Consider the following 27,247-nt stretch of genomic DNA (forward strand, 5'->3'; position numbering starts at 1 on the left):
CAGGGTCACGGTGGGTCCAGAGTCTACCTGGAATCATTGGGCGCAAGGCGGGAATACACCCTGGAGGGGGCGCCAGTCCTTCACAGGGCAACACAGTCTACATACATACATACATACATATAATTTTTGTTTTCTTTTTCATAATAAATATATCCTGGCACTACATATGCAAAACCCAATTGCAGAAACTTGTAACAAATATGAAAATATAAACAAGAATCTGTGACTGTTTTTAATTCTTCTGAACATTTAACTAATAAAAGTAAAAAAAAAATTTCACTGACCAACTTGATTGTACTATTTAAACATAAACAAAAATAAGACTTAAGGCCTGCAACATACTCCAAAAAATGTTGGGAGAGGCAAACTTTTACAGAAAATTATTGCCATACAGTTCTGAAGCACTATAGGATTGCACTATAAGCAGGTGAATATAAAAGGTATAAAAAAAGGCATGAGCATTTGGCGCATTCACCAAATGCTCAGGCTTAGCAAACAATAATAGGTTATTGTTCCTCACTTAAAACAAATCTCCAAATAAAACATTATTCAATGCAAGACTGCACAGAATTTTTATTATCTACCCTACTCAATACTGTGCCATGATTCCAGAGATCTGGATAAACACCAGTCCATAAATATAATGTTTTTTTAAGTATATTAAAATTTTGATAAGAGAACAATTAAAAAATGTAAACAAAGGTAAAATCTAGCATTTTTTTCTCACTGGCTTTTTAATATATGTTCTTCATCAACAGCTTGTGAGAACATGAAAATATATCAGAACTACTGTTTGGCACAAATGACTTAATAGTGAAATCTTTCCACTAAAATAGTGGCTCAACTGATGGAACACACTTTTCAGTGCAGAGTCAGACACAGACAACAGCAATAGAGATGGTACCAGAGAAGTAACAGATATGCTGGAGGCACATCCTACAAAAGACCAGATTTTCTATTCAAATTTGCCATTCAACCATAATATATTTGTAGTCATTTTAGCCATTAGATGTCTTTTTCCCTATTCTAAGTTTTTCCATATTTAAACCAGTACACTTATTTCTCTGTGTTTTGCTCTGTTTAAACTCATATTTGTGCCTTCACATAAATGTGGGTTCAGCACTGTCTCTGGAGAGACTGAGACAAGGAGGCAGAACAATGCTGAAGTGCCTGATATCCATGTAAGATGCAGATAAACTACTCGTTTACCCTGGTTTTCCACAGCTAGATCAAAAAACCGTGCCAGTTCAGTATGAGCTTCAGATCCTCAAATTAAAGTGGTAATGCCCTCATATGTCGCCTTTGGCCAAGATCTGACCTAGCGGGTTGCAACTCACATATGATCTTACAGAAACTGCTTAATTTCTCTATTTTGTTTAAGCTAATAAGGTTAGCTTCTTAAAGGAAGTAGATATTAAACAACGGGTGTTCAGTGGAAAAATTAAGTTATAGTGAAAAAACAGCTCAAACTACAACACAGCTAGGATGCTGCTTAACTAATCAGATTTTGTTATCAGATTTTAAGGTTGCATTAAGGCTGTTTTAGCATGATTTATTTATTTAACAGCAAGAACTATCACAGCAGTAACACCGTTTTCAAGTTTCAGGCTCTAAAACACAAACATGTTCCATGCAGGCCCTGTACGGTTACTGCATTGTATGCTAATATGCTCAGAGAAAACAGGGAGACAGATATCAACTAATATTTGAAGGTTAGGGGCAGCCTATCAACCAGTACTTGTAACACTTGCCATCTGTTCCCACATTAAAAACTGGCTCATTTGTTCTGCATGGACACACATTTCCTGTTTTCTTTTTTTTTTTGGGGGGGGTAGCTCTCACTGATTTATCTTCAATCACCACCGACCAGAACCCCTGATTGGACCTAGAAAACTATGTTGAATGCAGCTGTAAATGTTTGTACATTGATGATACAGATGTTGCAAAACTTTTGAAAACACAGCTACAGCATGTAGCAAATATACTTCGGTAATAATCCTTAAAAATATGTTAGTAATGATTTACAATCATTTGATGATCAATAAATGTGTGTGTGTGTGTGTGTGTGTGTGTGTGTGTGTGTGTGTGAGAGAAAGAGAGAGAGAGAGAGAGAGAAAGAAAAAGAGAAAGAGAAAGAGAAAAAAAGAGCAAACAGTAGAAATGAGAAGACTTGACAGAGACGGAAGGAGTAAGAAGAAGAGAAAGCCACAGGAGGCAACGAAATGATGACCAGCTGGAAACTCATCTCAGAGGGTGAGAGAAGTAAACAATACTATAAATTAGAAAACAGAGTGTGGGAGTGAAAAACACAAGAAAAGAAAGGGAAAAATACCAGCTAAAAAGTGGAAAATACAAAGGGACAAAATGAACAGTTAGGTAGCATGGAAGAACAACAAAGTACAGAAACTGATCAAAAAGTGGAAAAATCACAGAGGATGAGAGAAACTAGACACTTCAGAGTGATGCAGTAAACCTGAAAAACAGACTTTCAAACGAGCTATTAAAATCCACGCTCCAAGCCGCAGAACACAAACCAGAAATACAGAGCCACATTACAGGTACAGGCTTTCAGTGGAGGTTCAAGCGTTCTCTTTTACAGTATGAGGAATCTACAAAGGACTCGATTGTGTTTTCTGATCTAACACTGTGTTTCTCAGCTCAAATGGTTGTTACATCCGCGTATACTGAGAATGACTTTTCTTCACCCATTCCAAAGATATCAGGCTGTCATTCTATGCTAAAAAAGAGAGCAGGGTATCAAAGTCTTACCTTGACAGAAGCAATATGCTTTCTAACGTGATGGGCACTTCTCCCAATAAATATTTTTATATGAAAATACATCTTTAAATGATTCAAAATGTATTTTCTGCAATCGTATCCACACTCACGTCTAGAGTCTTGAACTGGATTTTCTTGCTCTGGTTGAAAAATGTCATTATAGTTTCAGACTATTGTGGCCCAGCCAAAGCTTCTGCTGAGCTGTAAGCTATAGAGAGGATTTATTATTATTATTATTATTATTATTATTCTCCAGTCAAAATGAAAAGCAAATATACAAACAAATAGGAAACAAAACACCTTACTATGAGTTCACTGAGATCATTATACAACCCCAATTCAGAAAGTGTGGTACAATTCAGAGAATACCATTTTTTAAAGCAGTGATTTGTAAATTATCTTTGACATGTATTACATTAAAAAACTATATAACTGCATTATTTGTTTCATAGACTTTATATTTGTAAAATTCTCTACTGGGGACAGGTCAGGACTACATGCGGCTCAGTATAGAACCCCTCACTGTTCTTTTGCAGCCATGCCTTTGCCATACATGCATGTATTTATTGGGGTATTGTAGTGTGGCTTCCTTGAAAAATATACCCTCTTGAACTATTGTCTGAGGGATCAGAGATCACTGTAATTCAGTTTAGACTTGAACCATTGCTGGAACACCAAACATTTACTAACACTAAGCCTACAGGCAAAGAAAATTTCTTCAGACGCCTTGAATATTTTAATTGTGTTATGCACTGTAGACAGTGAAATATTTATATCCTTTCCTATCTTTCTTTGAGGAACATTTAAAACAAATTTTGTAATAATTTCTGTAATTCTTCTCATGCATTTTGTTGCCCTTTTTGTTCTTAAAGGACTTCCTAATGATTTCTTGCAAATGGCTTTTGTATTTAATTATGATTTCAATCACCATTTGACATTTCAAAACTAATCATTATTTAAATACTTACTTACATCCTTACTACCAAGGTATATTTTCAAGTGAAATGAAGTGAAGCTGAAAAAAAAACCCTGGTGTTTATAATATATGCAATCTCAAATCACATTTTGAAATTACTGCTTTCTTTTCTTTAATTTACCTTCTCTATATCCCACTTTTTTGTGTGCTGCATATCCCAAACGGAAGCTTCATAAACAGAGTCATCATACGCTTTATTATAACCCTGAAAACACACTCCATTCATCACCTATTAGCATCTGCTTAAAGCCTAGTGGAAAGGACCAGGCCAGAGGACACTATTTGCTGAAGCATAATGGGACAGCGTAGAGAGGAAGAGAGATAACGCTATGAAAGTATGATGAAAGCAAGATGGCAAGGAGAAAAAACTGAACTGAGCACATGGGAAGGAAGATAATGAGGGGAGGTAAGATGGAAAGAAAGGATCTAGGGGGAAAAGAAGGGATAATGGGGTCAGACAAGATGAGGGTGAAAGAAAAGGTAGAGGAGAAAATGAGGAGGAGTTGGGCCAGAGAAAGTGCTGATGAATGTTGATTAGATGGAAGGATGTGTGTAGCTGCTCACCCTTCCTCTGAAAGAGACGGCTGCTGACAATTTCAGTCATGGAGGCCACCTTCTGTTTCTGCAGTTTGTCCGGAGGAATGCAGGTGTAGAAATCATACAGTAATTTACTAAAGAGAGAGACAGACAATACTATGGTTACAACACAATGTTTGAGTTCTGCAAACTGAGAATCAGAGGTGACACTGAAACATTATCAGTGCAAATGGTATTGTTCAATATATAGGTTTTATCCTTTTTGTGTTCTCTGTATTGATATTATTTAAGTGTGATTGTAATCAGTCTTCAACACTTCTATAACTATATAGTTATCTGATGTCTAGCTAAATCCATGAGTCAGTTAGCTCATGTTTGCTTCTTTAGATTTACTCTAAGGTCACATGGTTAAAAGGAATGGAAGCTTGTGCGCCAATTAGCACTGTATAATCTGTAATACAAAATCATACAAAATGACATACAGCACAGGGATGGCAGTTTATGATTAAATAACTTGAAAAATCAGAGTCAGAAGCATAACATTTGCATAAATGTTACCTAGTTGGCTCATTGCCTCATTGTTATAAAATATAAAGAAACAAACATTAGACATGAAATGGTTAATTTGGGGGTAAGGAGGGAAGAAAAAGTAACTAATGGGAAAGCATTACAATTACAAAAATACATAAAACTTAAACATTTATGCAATCTTTTGTGGCATCGATACATATTTTACTTAGCTCCCAGTAGTAACAGGATTATCTGGATGCAAAATAGGTAAATGAAAATTGGAAAATGAGAAGAGATAAAAGAAACAGTAAGGTAGCGTGGAGGAACAACAAAGAACAAAAGACGAAGGACAAGGAAAAATTCTGAGAGGTTCTGTAAAATCACTGTAGTGAATCTAGGCTGCCTCAAGTCGAAAGCATAATACAGTAATATATGTAGCAAGTCAAAACACCATAAAAAATTTAAGCATGACTGTGAAAATTGACAAAACAAGAGAAAGGGGGCAGTTTTAAATCATATAAGCATACAGCACCAAAGGGGAAAAAAGAAAAAAAAAAGATTGTTCACTGAACATTAAAAAGGGAGCGGGTGGCTGCAAAGCGTTCTTTCAGTGAGCTTTATCACATCAATTAATAAAATGGCTTTCATGAGCATTGCATTAAAACGATTTACATTTCCATCAAATTAAAGTATCACAGCTCAGCTCTGCTGGCTTTTCACATAAACTAAAGATGTTCAGGCACAATTTAACCCTTGCTGAGAACTACAGTCCTGCAACTGCACAGAAAGTGCCAAAAGCTCGTAATGTAGTATGTGAAGGAACGCATGGGGTGAGAACAGATTATATCTGTATAAGTATCTGATCTGTATAAGCACTAAAACAAGAGTTATGAGATGTTTTCCCTTAGAGTGCTTGTAACAATCAATAGCTTAAGGCTAAATTTGCACTAAGGTCTCAACCTAAAAAACGTTGTTGATTCAGCATTAACAAATGAGCCTGTAATTAGTCTGTGTTTTGTGTATAGTGATAAATGGACTGCTTGAACACATGCATACCTTATCAGAAAAACAAAACCCCAAAACGTCCAGATATTACTCATATTATTAATGTAAATTCAAACTGAAATGTTTTGAGCATCTCTGTTGTTGACAGTCAAATTGTGCCAATTTCCAGGTCATTGCACTGCTTAGTTACAGGCTAGAACTCAGTAATAACAAGGCTAAACAACTGTGTGGGGGAAAAGGACCATGTGTGTGTATTCTACAGCCAGGCAACTGCCATCTGCTGTGAACTCTTGCTGTTATCATGTAGTGCAATGGCCAGCTCAAAAACAAAATGAACAATAGTATCTAACACAACACCAAGGCATTAGTAGTCAGGTCCCATCCTCCCTTCTGACATATTGCTGGGCTAATATAGCTTTAATTAGGCTAGAGCACCACTAATTAAAATAACATTGCTTTATTAGAGTCACCTGAAACGTGTGCATATGCTTTGTAAGGAACATTGAGTTTGCACCACCAATGCTACCGAAGGTGAGTGTGTGTGTGTTTGTTTTGTTCCAATGCCAAAAGTCAAACGTTTTACTCCTTTTCAATACATTATATTTAGTTAAATGCATCTTCATTACCACTCTCTGTTTCAAGACACTGACATTCATATTCACTTTAAGGCCTAAGTAATGTTAGTACATGACCTTGGGGAGCTATTTAAAATGCTTGTGACCTTGACTGTGGGCAATTGGAAGCATTCAAAGTGTCAAAAATGCTGACACTAAGTGGACTGCTTTATTTGTATGCTTGAAATCTTTTGATTCATACGTGTAGTATATAAGATTGTCTGATACATACAATATGCTAAGAGAGTCACAAAAACACTACCTCAATATATATCATCTGGAATAGATGAAAATGTGAAAAGCATAAATCTGAAACTCAAGTTGGACATGTTCATTAAAATGAATTAAAAATTAATCACTGTTGAGCATTAGTTTTGATAATTCTAACTTCTTTAACATCTATGTTCAGAGAAATTCACTAACTATTATTCTTTCACAGGCTACCTGTTTCTGCTTAATGGACAAAACAGGCAGAACAGCTCTGTAAAACATTCATAAATCCATGAAAGCTCACTCAAATGTTGTAACATCACTTAATGCAACCTGCATCCATTCCATGTTTTTGTATTCATTTCTATGACCGCATATTTCGCATTTTACTCATTTTGTTTTCTGTTTTTTTTTTTCCTTGCTAAAAATGTGCTGCTTCTCAGGTAATTTCTAAGTGTGTTTGAATAATGTCACAAAAGAAGCAATTTTCTCTCCGTAATGTAGGCTGCAACCTGTCATCGCCTTACAAATTAGAATTCATACTGCATTTGCCAAGGTATATAACCAAGATGGTGGCTCAGATAAGACACGCTCCAACACTTCCAAGGAAGGACACAAGAGGAACTGCAGTTTTATCAAAAAGACAAAAGAGCATACTCTCCTGTTTAGAATATTACTCAGTGTCTGTTAAGCTTGCGGGACAAACTCCTTAGCCTCACCTTCCTGAACAGTGTTTTTCAGCCGTGTCTAGATTCTGTGTATACTGTTATGATTGCTTCTAGAGACAGACCGATTGGAATTTTTCTGGCCGATTTCAATTTCCGATTTCTAATTTTTTTAACCAATTAAGATTTTGGCAGATTCCAATTTTCTAAAAAATTATAAATGATAACATACAGAAACCTTTATGTTTAACTTCTCTTTTAATAGAAACTGTTTACATCTCAACATAGAGTTGTGCACTAATATGACAAATTCTGTCTTATATAAAACCCTAAATAAAATAAAGAGCTTCCAAATGAGTAGTGAGGAGTTTCCAAATGAAAACTAGTGCACAAGTTGTACAATAGAAAAAATTCCTGTTGCTGTGTTTGCGCTGCTTGGCCCTCACATAGTGCACATGTGTAAATGCGACCGGCACAAATCGGTTGGTAGACACTTACCGGCAGATCACCAGTTATGGCCGATCATGCTAAAAACCAGCCTTTTTCGAGTCACAGCCGATCAATCAGTGCATCTCCACTTGTGTAATAAGTGCTTTTTCTCCAGCTTGTGTTACATCCTGCCTACTGTATTTTGTCGTTTTTTATATATATATTTTTTTTACTAAATAGGTATTTGTGTGTCCACCTGTTTGATATAATATCAGAGTTGACACATGTACAGGTTCTGTCCTGGTGCTGGTCAGTGTGAATGTAACTGTTATTTATTTATTCCTATAACATTTCTATGTATCACTCACCTGAGTAGCTTCGCATCAAAAACAGTCTCAATATCTTGCAGAACAGCAGGCAAGTACTTAAGGGCTGCCACCTGCACACATACAAAAATATAAATGCAAATATAGTCTTTATTGGGGTCTGTATTAAGTTAGGTTAAGCTGGCTTGTAGCTAAGCTAACCTGTCAAAGCCGTTTGTTTTTAACACATTGGAATCACCTGCTGTGAAGGTTTTATTTCTCTTAGACTGCTTAAACTAATTAAGCGTTGAGGCATAGTGTCGATCCAGAATGAGTTATGATGAGATGTTACAAGCAGCTAAGCAGGGGTGCTTCAATTATTAACAATGAAACAGTCAGAGACCAAGAAAGACTGCACTTAATGGCAGTCTTACTCTCTCACCCACACTCTCTCCTCCTTACACACAATCCACCCCCCCCCCCCCCCCCCACACACACACACACACCTGCTGCAGTAGAGTGGTGGTATAATCGCTCTTCATCAGGTTGTTGATGGACTCAAACAGACCCTTCAGAGAGTCTTCAAATTCTGTCTGTTCTTTTCCTTCATACAGTCTGAGGAGAGAGACATTGTCAAATTAGAAAAAGTAGTATGTTAACAAAATATTTTATTACAGGTTATAATAGCGAACAATGTTGACCACAATTAGAACAAGACAGTGAATCTGTAAATAGGTAGTAAAACAGTATAAAATTTGCAAAGATATTCTGCACACACAGGCAGTTCAGCTTAGTATCTTGCTAGGCTGGTATGTGGGGTGTAAAGCAGTGTAATCTTGTCACTGTGTTGCACTGAGAAACCCAGACTGACTGGCACTTCAATCAAAGCTGTCTGATTTAAGACACTGCACCAAAGACATCTCGCTCTTCTGTCTCTCTCTTTACCATTCTGTCTCTTTAAAATCTCAACTCTTTAATTCACTCTTTCCTAGCCATCTCGGCATCTTGCCCTCCCTCTTCACTTCCTCCTCCTCTTTATCTCTCGCCTATTTCTGATGTCATTTGTCTTCTCTATTCCCTTTCTCCTTCAGTTAGGTTCAATTCCCACAGTGTTCAACCATAGTCATGCACTGAGTGATTTCGGTCTTTTATAGGCTTTGCTCTTACATGCCTGACAAACCTCGCTCTGAACTCTGGCAGACAGCAGTGCATCCGAAGTGTTCTCAGAAAAATTTCGATATCTGCCTGTTGTTCACATTTGAAAGGTCAACGTAAATGCTAAATTTATTTTCAATAAACCCTACACTGTAAAATGTTTGCAGACACATAGTCATTCAGTGTTTCTGCTGAAATCAAGGGTATCAATATTGAGTTTGATACATTGCAGCTCTTCAATGTCTGGAAGCTTTTGTGAGTTTACCAAGCCATCCAAGTGTCCTGTTGTTTACAAATTCTAAATGCCATCTGAATACATCATTATTCCACACAGAAAAGTAATAATTAGTAATTAGTAATAATACAAACCTTGTGTGCATATATACACACACACACACACACAGTTTGTATATTTAACAAACAAAGGAGGATCTACAATATAAACACGCTGAGACTGTGAAAGAAAACGGTATTCAAGACATCAATGGACATTTGTGTTTTAATGCACCGAGCCAATTAACACTGAAATGCAACATTAGGCAATTAACCAATTTTAGCTCATGTCAAATCATAGAAAATTGTGTTTTATTGACTGAGGAAGCCAAAGTCATGTTAACAATTAGAGTACAATTAGATCATCAGTCCTCAAAGGACAATGTTGTATGAATCACTTCAAATAATGATTCAAAACATTAGCTCAAGCTCTCCCAGAGATTTAGTTTTCTTTTATTTTTAAACAGCTTCTGATGTGTTGGTCCAGAGGAATCTCTAGGCAAATCAAGAAGCATCCAAAAAAGAAATGTTCTGGGGCCCCAAAATGCTGGTGCCAGCCCTGCATGCTTTCACATGCCTGTGCACACAGACACACACACACACAAATCTGTAATAGCAGTCTGAGTCTTAAATGCATAACGTAGAGACAAAGGCTGCTATTTAAATGTATGTGACATTTATATTCTCTGAAGTGTAAGAATAACAGAGCTGAAGCATCACAGTGCAGAGACATATCAGTGAAAGCTCAACATACATCAGTGTATATCTATCAGTGTGTTCACGTTCAAAACTGTGAATAATTTCCTTATGATAGAGCAATTACACTCAAGAGATTTTCTTTTTGAACATCATTTAAGTCAATCTCAAGTGTGAGATTGTCAAATAGATCCAGTCTACTAACCTCATGATGGAATACAGATCATTTATTGGATCATCATTTTCAGTGAGACCAAAGTACACACACTTGAATTGACAACAAATTAGCCATAGCATGGCACTTAATGCTGATTAATATAGCCAATGCCTTTTTTATGTAAGAATAAGTACATCATTGTTTAAAGCTCAAATGAAAGAAGCAACAGTGGCAAGGAACTTTGAAAGTTCAGCTTGAATTCCAGCCGCATGCCATAGCCAAGAAAGAGTGATTTTGCCTGCTTTTCTTTGCACTGCTCAGTCATATTGCTAACAGCACCAAAGTTTGAGTTTCTTAGAGCAAAGAAAAAATGATTTTAAAAAAATCAGAATTTTGTTTGTGGTCTTGCTAAAGTAACAAAACAGGGAGCAATATATGACCTGTGCCAATTGGTGGTTCTGCCCACCTTCAGATTAAAAACAATCACAGGGAACTGGCTATGATTAGAAATGGGGGGGGAAATGATCTAATAAACATGTTAGCAGTCAGTCACTGTTGGCTAAATGTTGTAATCCATCACAATGAGGCACGAAAGCTTGCTGTTAAACAATGCTGAACCCAAACTTTCAAGTGTAAGTAAAGTAAATTCCATTTAAACTCAAGTTTGCAGTGTTATTCACTGTAGAGCCAGTCTATTTAAATGGGATTTAGACTAGCTACAGCAATGTTAATGTAGAAACAAAAATAACAGATGTTGGAACATTTGCCAAAGCAGAGCAGCTACATTTTATAATATGAAAATCACTACACACTACACTTCTAAGTTTTGTTCTCCCTCTCCTTGGGTATGTGAAAGGCACTCTATAAGTGTAACTTATAAAAAATTATAATAATAGTAACACACATAATAATATATCATTTAAATGTCTCCTCCACCTTACAGACTGCCAGAACCATTTGACTGATCTTAATTGATTGACGAATAGATGAGGGTTATTACAAAAACAGACCTTGAGAAATTCAGTGAGACCTCAGAGACCTCAGAGAAATAAAAAGGCAAAAACAATAAGATGGGGAGATTTAAAACACAGGAAACCGTATAAGGAACCAGAGGACAGGAGAATGACGACAATAAACAAAGGGTAGAGAAATGAATAGACAAATAAAGGCTGTGGAAAAGTATGTGGATGTAAACAAACAAACCAAAAAAATATATGTGCCTACATACACATTATCACAATCACACACAGAGTATATAGGTCTATATTAACACGCAGATTATTGCATTTACATCTAACGTAATTAAATATTTTCTTTCCTTACACCGCTTAAAACGTTTAAATTCTTGGAAGCACAACTGCATTTGGTATGACAATAAAGCTTGTGTGCAGAATCCAAACCTGATGGAAGAGAAAAAAAAAAAGAGACAGCGAGAGAGAATGGGGGCGGGGTGGAAGAAGCAAACCTCTGCAGTGCTCCTGGATGCTTTCCATGTAAACTATCTCCATCACATCACACTTTCTAATTAAAAGTCGTTTTAGTTATCATAAGCTGTGGTGTGCACTGACAAAGACAACTAATTCTTTTCTGTCACTTGTCAGTTCAACCTAGCAAATGCTAATTCATTTATTTATCATTAATACTCCTTTAGCATTGTATGCATAGTCACAGACACACACAATCAGAACAACACACACCTTTTTCTATCACTGTTCATTTAGTTGATGTTGAGGCATCAATGCTTATTAGGCATTAATGCTGCAGTCAGCTTCCTCAAAGTGCTGCCATTCAGAACTACTCAGACAGAAGTTTGTAACCCACACACACACACACACACACACACACACACACACACACACACACACACACACACACACACACACACACACACACACACACACACACACAGCTTTCTTTGGGAGCTGTTTTAAATTCTGCAGCCATGTTCTGTGGACTGCACTTACCATTTAATCTTATCATTAATCAGAGAAAAAAAATCAACAGTAAATATTTTACAATTTAATATTAAAAATACAAAATGAATAAATGGATGATTTAACTCTTACCAGTCAGCTATTATGTTTTAAAATACTAGTGGTTAACGGCTTGCATTTAGGTGATCGCAGCATACGCAGCATTTAGAGGTACAGCAAAAGAAACCTTGTTTACTACAATCTAAGCTGATCACAGCATTTCACTGCTATCCTCAGTTACAGTATGTGAACAGGTTATCGGTGTTCATGTGCTCTCCAGTCCACAGGCCATGACAAAAATATGTCTTTTGGCACAAAATGCATTCACTTCATTTAAAAACATCTGGATTGCAGAAAAGATTACGATAACTAATGTTACAGGTTATAAAATTATTTAGTAATTGTTTTCTCATGTTAACAATAGACAGAATGATTATGAGCATCTCTGACTGATCAGTCTGAAGATGCTCAGCCCTCAGGCCTTAATCACATCCTCAAAAAATTTTCGTAATGTTGCTGTCAAACCATTGTCTTAGTTAACATCTAACTTTATAGGAATATTTTTGAAAATAAGCATTGAAAAAGAACAATTACTAAAATGTGTCTGTAATATTATCCAGCACTGTGGGAACTTTACATGTTAAGTGGCCTCTTCCTGCTAAAGCCTACATGTGCACACACACACACACACACCTATAAAGGATAATCTGACTCAAATGTAGTAGAAAAAAAATGTTGGTGTATTTAGCTTTGCTTTTTGTCATGGTGCTAAAAATATGAGGCTCCTATGACTAAAAGAGCAATTAACACTTATACAACAGCTATTAATTTAAGTTTAAATTGCATGCTCAAATCATCACACATTTGCCTCCTTATGTTTATCTATAAGTCAATAAGACAAATGTGGCACTAAGGGAACTTAAACTGCCATAAAGTGTTATTTTCCCAGTTAAACTTGAGGATTCTCTTCAGGAAACTACTACACAGGAATCGGTAAAACTTCTCGCTGATAAATATCCAAGCAGCAGCCTAAATTTTAATTATGCGCCACAACCATGGCATGCAATAAAATAGACACACACTCACTGGGAGTAGAGCATGCGGGAGCGAACGATGAATTTGAAAATGTACTCTAGGGCCTTCAAAGTACGTAGAATTGGCTCACACGCCTCCCCACGGCTGGAGACATCCAGATATTTCTTCAACACTGACATCAACTTTCTGGAAATGAGAGAGAGTGAGCGAGAGAGAGAGAGAGAGAGAGAGAGAGAGAGAGAGAGAGATTTAGTTTGCTTTATTGGAAAGTGCTTATTTCTCAAACCAATACAAAAAGAAGACAAAAAGATCAATACAAATATAGTCTCTACAGAGATTAATATAAAGCTCATAAGCTCATCATTTAAATGAAAAAATCTTTAATTCTTTGTATCCATTCATCTAATTTGGTTATCAAATCATCGTTAGTGGCCACAGTCAAGTACTGCTCTCACTGTTGTAAACACACATATTTTAAAAAAACGGTGTATTCATCAGAAGGGCCATTCACTTATTTCTTCTTGTGCTGAGAAGCTCATTCTCCTTATACTGAGCTTTCTCTAACAGGATTAAACAATAACATTAAAGTACAGTAAAAATCCCCCAGATACTCTCTCTTTCGCTCTGCTGGATAAACAGAGGGTGTAACACACTTTGCTCTCTGATGTAACATGAATTATTTATATGTTGTTAACCTATTTCTTTTTAATGGGGGATTTTAGGTGGATATTGTTCATGTGGAGCAGAAATATATGAAATTTATAATGATGTCCTTAGCTCTGATTATGACATTAAGCTGAAGGCCATGATTCATGCTGTCTCTTTTTTTTTTCTCTTTCCCTCCCCTTTTCAATTCTTCCCATCTCAAAGCAGACAGAATAATGGAAAACATTAAAGTGTAAAAACCGAGGGCACTGCAGATAACACCTACTATAATTCGTAGAACTGAAAATTCTTCAAAACATGAACTCATACATAATCACTCACAAACACAAACAATGAATGTTTTACATTGTACTGATATTTCCGCTGATATTTAACAGATTATATTAGTAATTAAGTAATTAAATTGTGTTATTTTAATATTTATTAACAGTATAGTTTAACCAAAAATGCTCAACTGTATCGCATGTTCTGCTACAACAACAATAACAGACAGTACTACTTTCTCCTTATATGCTCTGCATATTTTGCTAGCCCAGTTTCACCATTTTCTTCAAAGGTCAAGACACCTACAAGGCTACCACTGAGCAGGTTGGAGGATCATACCCAGCCCTGCAGTGATTCTGACACACAGCATGTGTGTTAGTAGTGGATCAGGGACAGCGGCACAGCTGGGCTGAGAACAATATGCAACAATCCAAATCTGTTCAGCCAACAATGCACTGTGAACACGGATGGACTAAACGATGACTAAAACACATTGTGCAGCAAAAGATGAGCTACTGTCTGTGACTTTGCATCTACCAGATAAGCCAACAAAATAGGTGTGCCTAATACAGTGGCCAGTCAATCTACCGGAGTAGGTCACTCTCATTAATCACAAAATGAATTATAATCCTCACAAAAGTATCAAAAGCATTAGAAAAGGACACACATCATCACAGGTCGTGCGCAAAAGGTGAATGAATGTTCCTGGCTGCTTCCCTAAAATTCATTAACAAACTTTGTATGTGTGTTGATGTTTGCATTATCGTTACTTACTTGTAGGCCAGCGTAGCACTGAAGTGCTGTTTAATGTATGCCTCCAGCACAGTGTTAAAATGCTGAAACTTCCTGTCAGCAATAAGTCCAATGATATAAATCTGTGAGAAAGAGGAAAAATAGGGTGACAGTGTGAGAAATAGTGGGAAAACCTGAGAAAGAGTTTTATGGAAAGGTGTAGTGACAAAGAGATTGTGTGTGTGTGTGTGTGTGTGTGTGTGTTCTTCACCAGGGCATCAAAGACCAGTATGTCGTAGTCATCAGTCTGAGAGTGTTCCATCATGATGTTAAACAGAGCATCAAGTGTGTCCTGCAGAAACTATAAAAAAAAACACACCAATGTTGTAATTACACATAAAAATATCAGTAGACATGAAGTGGGTGGCCCTTATGAATATAAAATACACAACTTCACTCTTAACGCATACCTTCACGACCTCCTCTCCATCAATGAGTTTGAGGTCCTGTAAGTTACTTTTGAGTAATTCAGGCCGGGTTCTCCATTTAAGTAGTCCGAGCAAACCCACTGAAAAACACACACAGTTCCTTTAATATTTATAAGTCAACCCTGTTTTGCACAATAGCTCTGATCCTTCGAGGCACAAACTTTTGAAAGTGTCTTGTGGTTTTTGACACCAATATATTAACAGTAGATCCTTTAAGTTCTGCAAGTTGAGAGGTTGGGTTGCCAAGGATCAGTGGACAGGGGTCTGCTTGGCCACTCTGACTGGTCTGTGGATATACAGCAAGCTATGTTGCACTGTGAGTCCTGACACTTTTGTATTATAGCCATCCTGAGATATTTCAGCAATTTGTGCTACAGTAGCTCTTCCGTGGACTCGGACCAGACAAATAGCCCTCACACTCTTGAGCATCAATTAGCCACTTCATACTGGGAACAGCCCATGAGACCTACCATTTTGGAGATGCTCAGACTCAGATACTTAGCCATCACAAATGGACCTTGTTAAAGTCACTCAAATTCTTACATTTGCTTATTTTCCCAGCTGCCAACACATCAAGCACTGACTGTTCACTTGGAGCTTAATAAAATCCAGCCCTTGATAGGTGCCATTGTAATGGGATAATAAATGTATTTCACTTTCTGCAGTCTGTAATTCTTAATTTTGTGGCTAATCTTTAGGACAAAAAAAATCGATTGTTGGGGTATTGTGATATTTTCCTATGTCCTACACAAATGCAGTTATGTGTATGTGCGTATGGGTATGGGTATGTGTGTCCATATGGGCCAAGTGGAAGCAGTGCTGTGTGATTGATGTTTTAGGAAGATTCATTAATGTGATTAACGGGCTTTCTCAAGAACAGCTGTTACAGCACACCTGACTCTGTGTGTGTGTGTGTGTGTGTGTGTGTAAGAGAGAAAGCGAGAGAGAGAGAGAGAGAGAGAGAGAGAGAGAGAAAGAGAGAATAAATGACTTAGGTGACTCTAGAGGAATTAAAGAATAAATGTTCATTTCATAGAAATATACAAACCCCACCCTCCTTCCCCCTTCCCACATTTTCTCTCCCTTTCTCTCTCTCTCTCTCTCACACACACACACACACACACTTGTCCAGGTACAAATACACACATACCGTTCTGAGTGAGTTTGGTGGAGCAGACGAGAGTTGATATGGTGAAACTGTCCCTTGAACTGACCGACAGGCCCCCTACACTGCTGTTATTCCTCATCAGTGTTGACCCCTTGTGGACGTCTGTTTGACTGCGCTCTGATGGTAAAGACAGATAGAAACTCACATCCTCCATGCGTTTACTATCACCCTGAAAAAAAGAAACACAAACAACTAGGCTTTAATAGAGTCTGTATTAGGGTTGGGCAGTATAACCGTAACACCATATACCACGGTATTTAAAAATGAGGGGGGTATTTCTTTTCTGTTTGTCAGTACAATGTCAGAGCGCTTTCATGTGCATTTAAGAGAGCCACAGGGAGGGGGCGCTGTGGGAGCTCACTGATTTCTGATGTCACACTCTGAAAATGGGTGGGGGAAAAAACACAAGCCCTGTAACCCAACAAATTTGTGAGTTTAGCACTGAGTTTTGATTAAAAGAGAAAGAAAGGAAGCTGAAAACAGATACATATGAGCTTCATTTGAACAGTACTGAGAGATGGAACTTATATAACTAAACAAATAAAACTGAAGAAATTATAAACACAAGTGATATTTAATGAACAAAATTGTACATTTCTTGTGAGAAAAAAGTTAGGACACCCCTACATTCATTACTGTTTAAAATGTCTATATCTAGAATCAGATGCACCACATCAGCTGAAAATCATTAAACCATCATTATAGAGGACATTGGAGGAGGCTGTCTGATTTAAACCTCAGGCATTAGTTTGATTTGCCTTTGGTTGCTGAAGTGAGTGGTATCACCATGCTGAGATCTAAAGAGATATCTGAGGCCTTCAGAAAGAAGGTTATAGATGTACATGAGTCTGGGAATGGATGTAAAAAGATCTCAAAAGAATAGTAAATTATTTTCCGGACAGTAGAGTTCTAAGTGGAGAACATTTAAACTACCTGCCAACATGGCCAAGTTAGCAAGGTTAACCAGTTCAGTCCAAGAGCAGAGTGCAAGATGCATTAAAAAGTCTCCAACAATCCTGAAATATCATCACGTGACCTACAAGTGGCTCTTGCCATAGTTGATGCCAAGGCACATGCATCTACCATCAGGAAACGACCGCACAAGGAGGAAACCCTTGCTGTCAAAAAAACATCAGGGCAAGACTAAAGTTTGCCAGAGAGCACATAGACAAAGACCAGGACTTCTGGAACAACGTGCTTTGGACAGATGAATCCAAAGCTGAATTATTTAGGTACAGTAACAGAAGACGACAAGCACAGCATTTGAGCACAAGAACCCCTTACTAACCATGAAGCAGGCTGGTGGAAATGTCATGGTTTGGGGCTGCTTTGCTGCAGCAGGGGCCTGGCAAGCTCTCCATCATCGAATCTACTATGAATTCTTCACTATATCAGAGGGTGCTTGAGAAAATGTGAGACTTTCTCTCCAAAAACAGAACCTAAAGTGGATGTGGACCCTGCAACATGACCATGAGCCAAAACAGTAAATTCACAAGGAATTGCTCAAAGGTAAAACATGGAGAGTTCTGGAATGGCCAAATCAGAGCCTGGACCCTAATCCTACTGAGATGCTGTGGGGTGATCTGTGCATTTAAGAAACCCCTCAAATATCACACAGCTGAAAGAATTCTGGATAGAGGAATGGGGAAAACCACATCCCAGTCGATGTCAGAGACTGGTAGATGATTACAGGAAACATCTAATTGAGGTTATTTCAGCCAAAGGGGGAAATACCAGCTATTAGAGCATAGGTGTCCTAACTTTTTCCTCACAATAAATGTACATTTTTGTTCATTACATTTTGCAACTTATGTTCATAAATAATTTATTTTATTTGTTTATTTGTTTGGCGTTTTGGAAATAAATTTGCTACTAAAGAATGAGATTTATATATTCTGACATCTCTAGATATTTCAGCCCAAACGCATGTAGTAAGGAATAATCAATTAGAACTGCAACGTATAAGACTAACATTAATAAAATCCATGATTAGTATAACTGAAATGTTGTTTTTTCTTTGTAAACCAGTATAAGAGGATTTCAGTGGAAAAAATCACAAGAATAACAAATGTGTTTTACAGTTCATCAGCTAGTATATCCTTTCCTTTAAGTGGAATTAAATGTGTATGTGCCGTTCGGCATGATTAACGCCACACTATACAAAATGCAATAGTGTCATGTGAGGAGACTGGAATGAATGTGTGTGTTTATGTTTATGTGTATATGAGTACAGTATCTGACCTTAAACACCACCAGATCATGTGGTCCATCGCGTAGCACTGTTCCGTCCTCCTTCATCAATCTTACAAATGCCATAGCAAAGTTCTTCTCACTTTTGTCCTTTGCTACAGATACAGAAAAAAAAAATAGAAAATGAATGTCTTATTGTGGAAATTTACAGTGTGTACAAACACACGTTAATTTTAAGAAATTTGAAGTTTTAAAAAACACTTTTCCAGAAGAATGCATGGAACAGCAGCTAGCAGAGAGGAAGATGGAACTGACGCTCACTGGCCACTTTATTAGAAACACCCCCCTTCTACTGACGCTCACTGGCCACTTTATTAGAAACACCCCCCTTCTACTGACACTCACTGGCCACTTGATTAGAAACACCCCCCTTCTACTGACACTCACTGGCCACTTTATTGCAAACTTTTGAGTTTCAATGAATCTGACTCTAGAAAGGCAACATGCTCAGACTTTAGAGCAGAACATGCACCTCTTTCATATCAAGGAACCGCCAGGTTCATGCAGGCTCTCAACCTAAAGAAGGATGTTTTAAGTGTTGTGGAAACGTCAGGTGAAAGGGAGTTCCAGTAACTCAGAAGTGCAAAAGTCATTCCATGTTGTTTATTTAATTCATTGAATTCACTGAATTTTTAAGGAACATGTTTCAGATCATGTACGCTAAGCACATAAGAGTGGATCATATGGTGGAAAAGTGAGGTCGAGTGGAAAAAATGAGGAAGACGAAGGGAGAGAGATTTTCCTCTGCCCTAGAGCAGAAGCCAAAGAGCCACCCTGCATTTTAATACTGAGTTTAAGACCTCACTGGCTCCATCTCATGACTTCTGCACACCTCCAGTGTTACACAAGTGGAAATTCACTGAACAATGGGAGAAGACAACTCGGATGGGTGTATTTTTTAATAGGAATGCATATGCCCTCAGCTAGCCCTCTCTGTTATTGCTGCTAGGTGTGTAGCCCTTAGCTTGCTAACAAGCATGCTAGCAAAGTAAAGTAATACTTGATATGTATAACTAACTGCACAATTTATTAAATAAAAGCCATTTTGAATACCAGGTGTTGAAAGCTATAGACCTATAATATGAATATTTCACACCACTCCATTACACTGGCCTTTAAAATGCTCTGGAGACATGTTTAAAGAATACTGGGCAAGTTCTGCTACAAAAGTCATTACACCTAGGAAGCTATTTCCACACATATAAGATAAAGCCATTATTTATTTGAATATCAATCCCTGCCTCAGCTCACTCTCTGTATAGAGTTTGGGGTGTCCTCCCTGTGTCTATGTGGGTTCCCTCCAGGTTTTGGTTTCCTCACACAGTCACAAAGTTAATATGTGAATAGGTGAATTAAAAGTGTCCATAGGTGTGAGTATGTGTCATGCCTTTGCACCCCATCCAGGGTTTGTTCTTGCCTTGCGCCCAGTGATTCCAGGTAGGCTCTGAACATATCAGCGCTGTTCAATGAAAAATATACCACATTTCCAAAATAGTAACTCTACATGAAAAGGAAAAAAAACCTTCTTAACTTTTAATGGAAGTCAATTTAAAAAATTTGGAATTTAAAAAAAAAGTTGCTCTGTTTAAATGATGTAGTAAATAAAAAATCTACAAAAATGTAGATACTGCATGTTTTTTATTGGACAGTGGCAATATCCATATGCCCTATATATATTAAACACTGAAGGACACAATAAACCATGTTGAACAGTGGGAGTTTCCTCATAAACAAATTCGATTCTGAGCATTATGAGCTTTTACATTCATGTATCAAGTAATTATATCCAAATATTTTTCCCCTTCGACACAGCTCTGCTTGATCCTTTGCCCATTTTAAGAGTCAGCTCAGCCCTTTATCTAATACAGTAATGAAATGACCCATATGATGACACTGAAAATTCCCCTTAAGAGAAATTATAGGGGGATATTAAATATAGTATTATAAAGAAAGGCTAACACTAGAGGTTTAATTTAGCAAGTGTCACTGTGTGAAAAACTGCCAGTTTCATGCTCACATGGTTTGTTTGGGAGGGAATTAATTCCTGCAATGATTAGAGTGTTCATTATTATGATTTTTAGAGTGTTGATTATTTTAAGCCTAAATATGTTTATTCTAATGCTGACTTCAACAATAACCATTTCATTTTGTGTCTCCGTTGCCTGGTCTTTTCTGAACCGGATGCTGTTGCCACCCCAAGAAAAAATGGGAAGGCCTAAGCCAATGACACAACAGATAAACTCACTTAAGCAGATAGAGATTAAGTTTTTTTCCTGTATTGACTTGAATTGTCTTGAGCATTTTAAGCAAATAAAAAAAAAAACTTTGCCAGAGCACAACACTCACATTCTTGAGATGAGCGGTGGCGGAACATGAAACGCAGGTGAATCCTCTGCATCTCCTCGAGAGGAATAGCCACCTACAGGAAGGAGGAACGGTACAGGTACATTATTGTCACTAAATGTACAAACGGTGTAAAGAGTGTGTTTTAAAGTCCAACTGTGTTCCCTAAAACTTTTAAATTATATTAATGTGAGTTATGTAACCTATGAAGATGTCCTTCAAAGTGTACTTCAATCTGCAGTCTAGACTAGCTGCCTAGTCTAGATTCCCAGAAATGCTAAATTTATTCAGTTTTATTGTTGTTATTTTTATTATTAATATTTTAATCTATTATTATTATTATATGGTTGTTATTGCTATGTTTTGCCAAGGACTTCTCTGCATGTTTCTCCCTTTTGTGATTATATTGTTGCAATGTACTTGTAACCTCCAGGTCCTAATTTTTGTTTCACCCAGGATTTGCCCTTATTATAAAAAAAATAATAATAATAAACAACAAACAGCCAAACCTTGAACGTTTCCATCCAGCGAGGTTGTTTAATCTGGTAGTATATGACTGATCTGTATTCATGTACTGGTTGATCCCCTGCACCTAAACAGATAGCATTCTGAAGAGGAAGATCAAAAAAGAGTAGTGTTGTCAGTTTTTCAAACAGTGCACTTAGCAGAGGTAAATAATTAATATGAGTTTCGCAGATGTGTAAAGTACAACTTTACTGAATTTTCAGTGAGAACATGTGTTCAGCAGAGTGTGTATTCAATCTCACACTGACTGACTCTGTGTACTTTCTCCTTTTCACTGACATGCAGCTAAAAGCAATTTATACTTAAAAGATGATGACTGAGATTGCAGCAGTGATCACTGACTTCTATCTCAAATCTGAGAAGATCGATCCTCCTACACAAAAGCTAAAAGAACCAGGGTAGATCTAAACTGCATTACAGTGGAAATCAAGCCCTGGAGCTTGGCTGTGGGAAATATGTTTTTTATTTTTATCAGATTTCATGTTACGGTTATTTAAAAGTGTAGGTAATGACACTGCAGTTTTGAATTTGCACTGACCCTTCTCTTTGAGCTTTAAAAGGCATATGAAAATATATATATATTTGAGTTCATTAGCACATGAATAGGGACATCTGGGACTCCTAACAAGACCACAAACCATATATTTGCAATCTACCTTAGTCTGAGGGCATGTGATTAAACAAGTCATTCAGACTCTGCCCTGGGTTTTGTTTAGCTAGCAGGCACTTCAGTGTTGTCCTGCTTCACCTCCTCAGTTTCTCCTATCACAGCACTGGACTAACTTATTTTCTCTGATCACAGCCTTGAGCCCGCATTAATGTGAGAGGCCAAGACGAGTTTAAACCAAGCAAAACATACAAGCCAACTTTCCTGCTCCTTGTGCCTCAATAATCACAGGAAAGAAAATAGAGGCTTGTTCTCAACAGTGGCTGAAACCTGTTGTTCTCAACAGGGCTGTTCAGACAGTGTAAGAGTAGGGTTTGTTGTTTGATCCACATGGTATTTTGACCAAAAAATATCACAGACGATGTACTAGGACCCCAGGAACCAGCGTTAACTTGTCGGAAAAGAGGTAGAACAAGCCTCACTTAAGAAATATTTTGGCAAAAGGGTGTGCTTCTTCAGTTTTGTCATGAAGCTTTCAGGCAAATGTAATGAATATGTATGTAACCAATTATAACCAAAAATTTAAAATATAAATCTTTAAACACACACACTGTTAAGCTGAGGTTTTTAATATTTTCATTAGACTTGAAATACTGACATACTTAACTAATGTAGCAAAAATGTAGGAAATACACATCACATACAGGGGTTGGACAATAAACTGAAACACCTGTCATTTGAGCGTGGGAGGTTTCATGGCTAAATTGGAGCAGCCTGTGTCTTCATTACACATTGCACCAATAAGAGCAGAGTGTGAAGGTTCGATTTGCAGAGGGTAAGAGCACAGTTTTGCTCAAAATACTGCAGTGCACACAACATTATGGGTGACATACCAGAGTTCAAAAGAGGACAAATTGTTGGTGCACGTCTTGCTGGCGCATCTGTGACCAAGACAGCAAGTCTTTGTGATGTATCAAGAGCCACGGTATCCAGGGTAATGTCAGCATACCACCAAGAAGGACGAAACACATCCAACAGGATTAACTGTTTCCCCACATCCGGGAGAGTTACAGTGTGGAGAAGCCCCAAAGAAGCGTACAACCCAGACTGTTGCATGCCCAGAGTGAAGCATGGGGGTGGATCAGTGATGGTTTGGGCTGCCATGTCATGGCATTCCCTTGGCCCAATACTTGTGCTAGATGACCAAGGACTACCGAACCATTCTGGAGGACCATGTGCATTCAATGGTTCAAACATTGTGTCCTGAAGGCGGTGCCATGTATCAGGACGACAATTCACCAATACACACAGCAAGACCGGTGAAAGATTGGTTTGATGAACATGAAAGTGTAGTTGAACATCTCCCATGGCTTGCACAGTCACCAGATCTAAACATTATTGAGCCACTTTGGGGTGTTTTGGAGGAGCGAGTCAGGAAACGTTTTCCTCCACCAGCATCACGTAGTGACCTGGCCACTATCCTGCAAGAAGCATGGCTTAAAATCCTTCTGACCACTGTGCAGGACTTGTATATGTCGTTCCCAACATGAATTGACGCTGTATTGGCCACAAAAGGAGGCCCTACAACATAGTAATACATTATTGTGGTCTAAAACCAGGTGTTTCAGTTTCATTGTCCAACTCCTGTACTTCGAGCAGCAAGAAAATTTCCTATTGACTAACCACTAATATTTGCTTGGTGCTTGCTTACCTTGTGTCTACTTAAAAATCTCTTAAGTGCTTCCTTACCATAACCCTTGCCTTCATCTTAAAACTAGCTTTAGTCATAATATATTGACAATATCTGTTAGCTTATTTTGCCTTATAGCTCAATTATAAGGTAAGTCAAAATCAGAGGTCACCCACACTCACCGGCACAACCTTTCCTTCTTCATCACACACAAGCATGATGACTTCCACATTTTTCTGTGTGGTTTTGTTGTACTTGTCAAAGTCTCCAGAGTGGAGCGTCAGGTAGATATCATTGCGGATATCTCCTGGCATGATTATTTCGGGAAAGCCCAACTTACGGGCTACCACTGTGCTCCGGTCCACAAGGTGGGGGTACTCCTTACGGATCTGGACAATATCACCCACCAGGGCCTTCATAGTTACCCACAGTCCTGTAATGTAGATAAGGGCCATACAGCATACGGTAAAGGATTAGAGACAAATTAATACAAAATTGGAACACGCATCTACTTTTGTCACAATGCACTGCATCATATATGAAAATGTTCTCAAAAAAAATAAAGTAACGTAATGTGACCCAGTTTATCAGATAAACAGTCAACAATATTTTGTTTATCTCCTTGGATGTGGTGTGTGCAGAGTGCAATCCCTTATTTATGACCAAAAGCGGTCAATATCAAATGCAAGTGAAGACCAATTCAGCCCTTCTCAGTACTAAAGATAAAAATGTTTTTAAGTAGTTTATATAACTGAACTGCATCCTAAATATTTCTCTCACCTACGCCCTCACCCCTTCTCTCTACTGGTGTTAATGAAAGCTATAAACCTTAGCACTCATCTCTCTAAGGTAGATCATTACAATCCAGACTCTTGCTTCCTCACTGTCTGCAGGAATGCTTATTGGACACTGTGGTATAATAAACCGTTAGTAGAAAAATAACACCACGCACTGCACCGTAAGGAAGAAAAAATAGCAATGCTTTATCGTACCCTGGCCTCCGCTGTCTCCTCTGGATGCTGTCACCTTGTTCAGAAGTGTGTGGAGGAAGTCGTTCTCAGCAATGACCCTAGAATACACAGAGAGAAGGAAAAATATGAGATGAGTTGCTTTGAAAAATCAATAATACAAAGTCAATGGCAGGACACAAGAGAAGAGAAGAGAAGAGAAGAGAAGAGAAGAGAAGAGAAGAGAAGAGAAGAGAAGAGAAGAGAAGAGAAGAGAAGAGAAGAACTTAACTTACGGGTGGACAGGGATGAAATATTGCTTTTCTTCATCACATTCCATCTTTCCTTTGATGATCTCAGTGATGTCCATCACTAGAAATAAAACAACAGAGATTGCTTCAAACTCTAAGAGTTTTTCAGACAGCCAAACAAGCAACCTCTCAGTTTTATAAAACAGTAATTTGGAAAGCATAGGTAAACATGCAAACTCGGATGCTAAATATAAGCGAAACCATGGCTTCTTAATATCATAGATCAAAACAAATGTAACAATGCTCAAATTTAATAATAAATAGTTTACATAAACACTAAAACCATTATAAATTGACTGTTTACTAGTTTAAATAGCCTTCCTTCTTCAGACTGATCTTAAACTACATAAGCTCTAACCCTCTTATTAAACTCTACCTGCAACTCCAAACGGCCTCCGTAGTCCCATGGTACATTTCTTTGTGCTGGTGTCTTTCAAGTCCATTCTCCCAACACGCACTATTTGACATATCAGATAAATCTTTTCTCTGTTCAAGTCTTTATTGCCCAAATCCTACAGAGAAGCAAAAAAAGGGAAATAAATATGTAACTCTCTTAGGTGAGAGGTGGCATTCTTTACGCAACTGAAGCTTTCACTAATTTACAGTTTACATGATATGTATTTGATTCAGTGTGATGTTAGTCCCCTCTAGTGTTCACTTACAGTAAAGACCACCTTCAAGTTGTTGAGCATCTCAACATCTTTTGGAAAACCCTTATCACCCCACCTCACCAGATAGTTCTCACTGCAGGGAGAGAGCAGAAAACCCTGTTACCACTTATTTGCTTTTTTCCTCATTTTCCAATATTTTATTTCCATAAACAATGAAGTAAGAAAAATAGTTTTAATATCATATGCAAGGTTGCTGCTGTGATGCTGAACTGTGTCCATATAATCTACTCTTAATGGAATTATTTTAGAAATCGTCAGTCATTTCACAGAGCATTTGGAACCACACAAAGCCCAGCAGTCAAAACAAAGCACACGTGTAATGTTGGAACTGGATTGACACAAGGCCCAACTGCTGAAGCATCACTTGGGAACACACCTGATGATCATTTGTTTGAGGGGGTCGTACAGAGACATGAAAAGTTCTGATTCTTCTCCAATGCGGCAAACAAAATTGCGTACAAACACATAGAGGCTGTGTGTGGGTGAGGACTGGATCCGTGCTGAGACTCCAGAATGATCCATCTGCACATTAGACTAAAATGGGGAAACATAAGGATCAGTGTGAGATGCAGTTGTTTAGATTAAAATCACTCAAACAACCACCTGACTCAGCCACATTAATCACGGCCTGATTGGGCTGTGATTTGTTCCAGCTTTGCTCCAGTTCAGCTCATCAACACAGAATTGCTATATGAAAAAAATCTTATAAGCTCTTTGTTTATTTTTTTTTACTCAACACCAGCTGCCTTTGTACGAATATTTATGTTCTTGCATACAACTCTTTAAAGAAAATTAGTCATCAGTTTGGAGTTGAAGTTACACTAAGAATTTATTTTCAGTCTCCTACAGAGCACAGATTTATCATATATGGACTGACTGAGTTTTCCCTATAGCAAAAGTGTCTATTTATTCACGATACTGTAACTGTTTGAGTATATTCTCAGTTGAAAGCGTCCAAACTACTAGTAAGGTCGTTTTCTGTCTTTCTGTCTCACCTGCTCTTCTTTGATGCGTTCATTGATGGTTGCTGTGGCTTCCTCGTGAGCTCGAAACAGGCTGATAACACTGGCATTATCAGGGTCTAAAATATTCCCATTAACATCCCTCACTACCAGATCCAACTCCAGGATCCTGCACGCAGAGAGGGAAAGGACACAGAATGTAGAGTGTAGCTTAAAAATAAGCTCTTCCTAATAACTTTGTGCAGTTATGTTGGTCCTTCCATAGCTGAACCTATGTGTGCTTTTAGGTCCTTTACACCTTTATT

General features: G+C 37.8%; 1 protein-coding gene across 2 annotated transcripts in view; it reads right to left on the reverse strand.

Annotated features, from left to right (window-relative positions):
- Window positions 1-27,247, reverse strand: part of LOC136693991 (dedicator of cytokinesis protein 2) — a 111,239-nt gene that overhangs the window by 78,140 nt on the left and 5,852 nt on the right. For both annotated transcript variants that reach the window (XM_066667309.1, XM_066667310.1), the window contains 18 exons: window positions 26,976-27,111; window positions 26,357-26,514; window positions 25,972-26,053; window positions 25,686-25,821; window positions 25,295-25,370; window positions 25,044-25,120; window positions 24,234-24,484; window positions 21,739-21,837; window positions 21,233-21,305; window positions 18,878-18,981; window positions 16,619-16,805; window positions 15,451-15,548; window positions 15,252-15,341; window positions 15,023-15,123; window positions 13,370-13,504; window positions 8,536-8,644; window positions 8,093-8,163; window positions 4,319-4,425 (listed from right to left, as the gene is read on the reverse strand). In XM_066667309.1, coding sequence (XP_066523406.1) covers window positions 4,319-4,425; window positions 8,093-8,163; window positions 8,536-8,644; window positions 13,370-13,504; window positions 15,023-15,123; window positions 15,252-15,341; window positions 15,451-15,548; window positions 16,619-16,805; window positions 18,878-18,981; window positions 21,233-21,305; window positions 21,739-21,837; window positions 24,234-24,484; window positions 25,044-25,120; window positions 25,295-25,370; window positions 25,686-25,821; window positions 25,972-26,053; window positions 26,357-26,514; window positions 26,976-27,111 — 2,090 coding nt within the window. The remainder of the gene's footprint in view (window positions 1-4,318; window positions 4,426-8,092; window positions 8,164-8,535; window positions 8,645-13,369; window positions 13,505-15,022; window positions 15,124-15,251; window positions 15,342-15,450; window positions 15,549-16,618; window positions 16,806-18,877; window positions 18,982-21,232; window positions 21,306-21,738; window positions 21,838-24,233; window positions 24,485-25,043; window positions 25,121-25,294; window positions 25,371-25,685; window positions 25,822-25,971; window positions 26,054-26,356; window positions 26,515-26,975; window positions 27,112-27,247) is intronic.

Source organism: Hoplias malabaricus, chromosome 4 (assembly GCF_029633855.1).
Source record: "Hoplias malabaricus isolate fHopMal1 chromosome 4, fHopMal1.hap1, whole genome shotgun sequence".
NCBI lineage: Eukaryota > Metazoa > Chordata > Actinopteri > Characiformes > Erythrinidae > Hoplias > Hoplias malabaricus.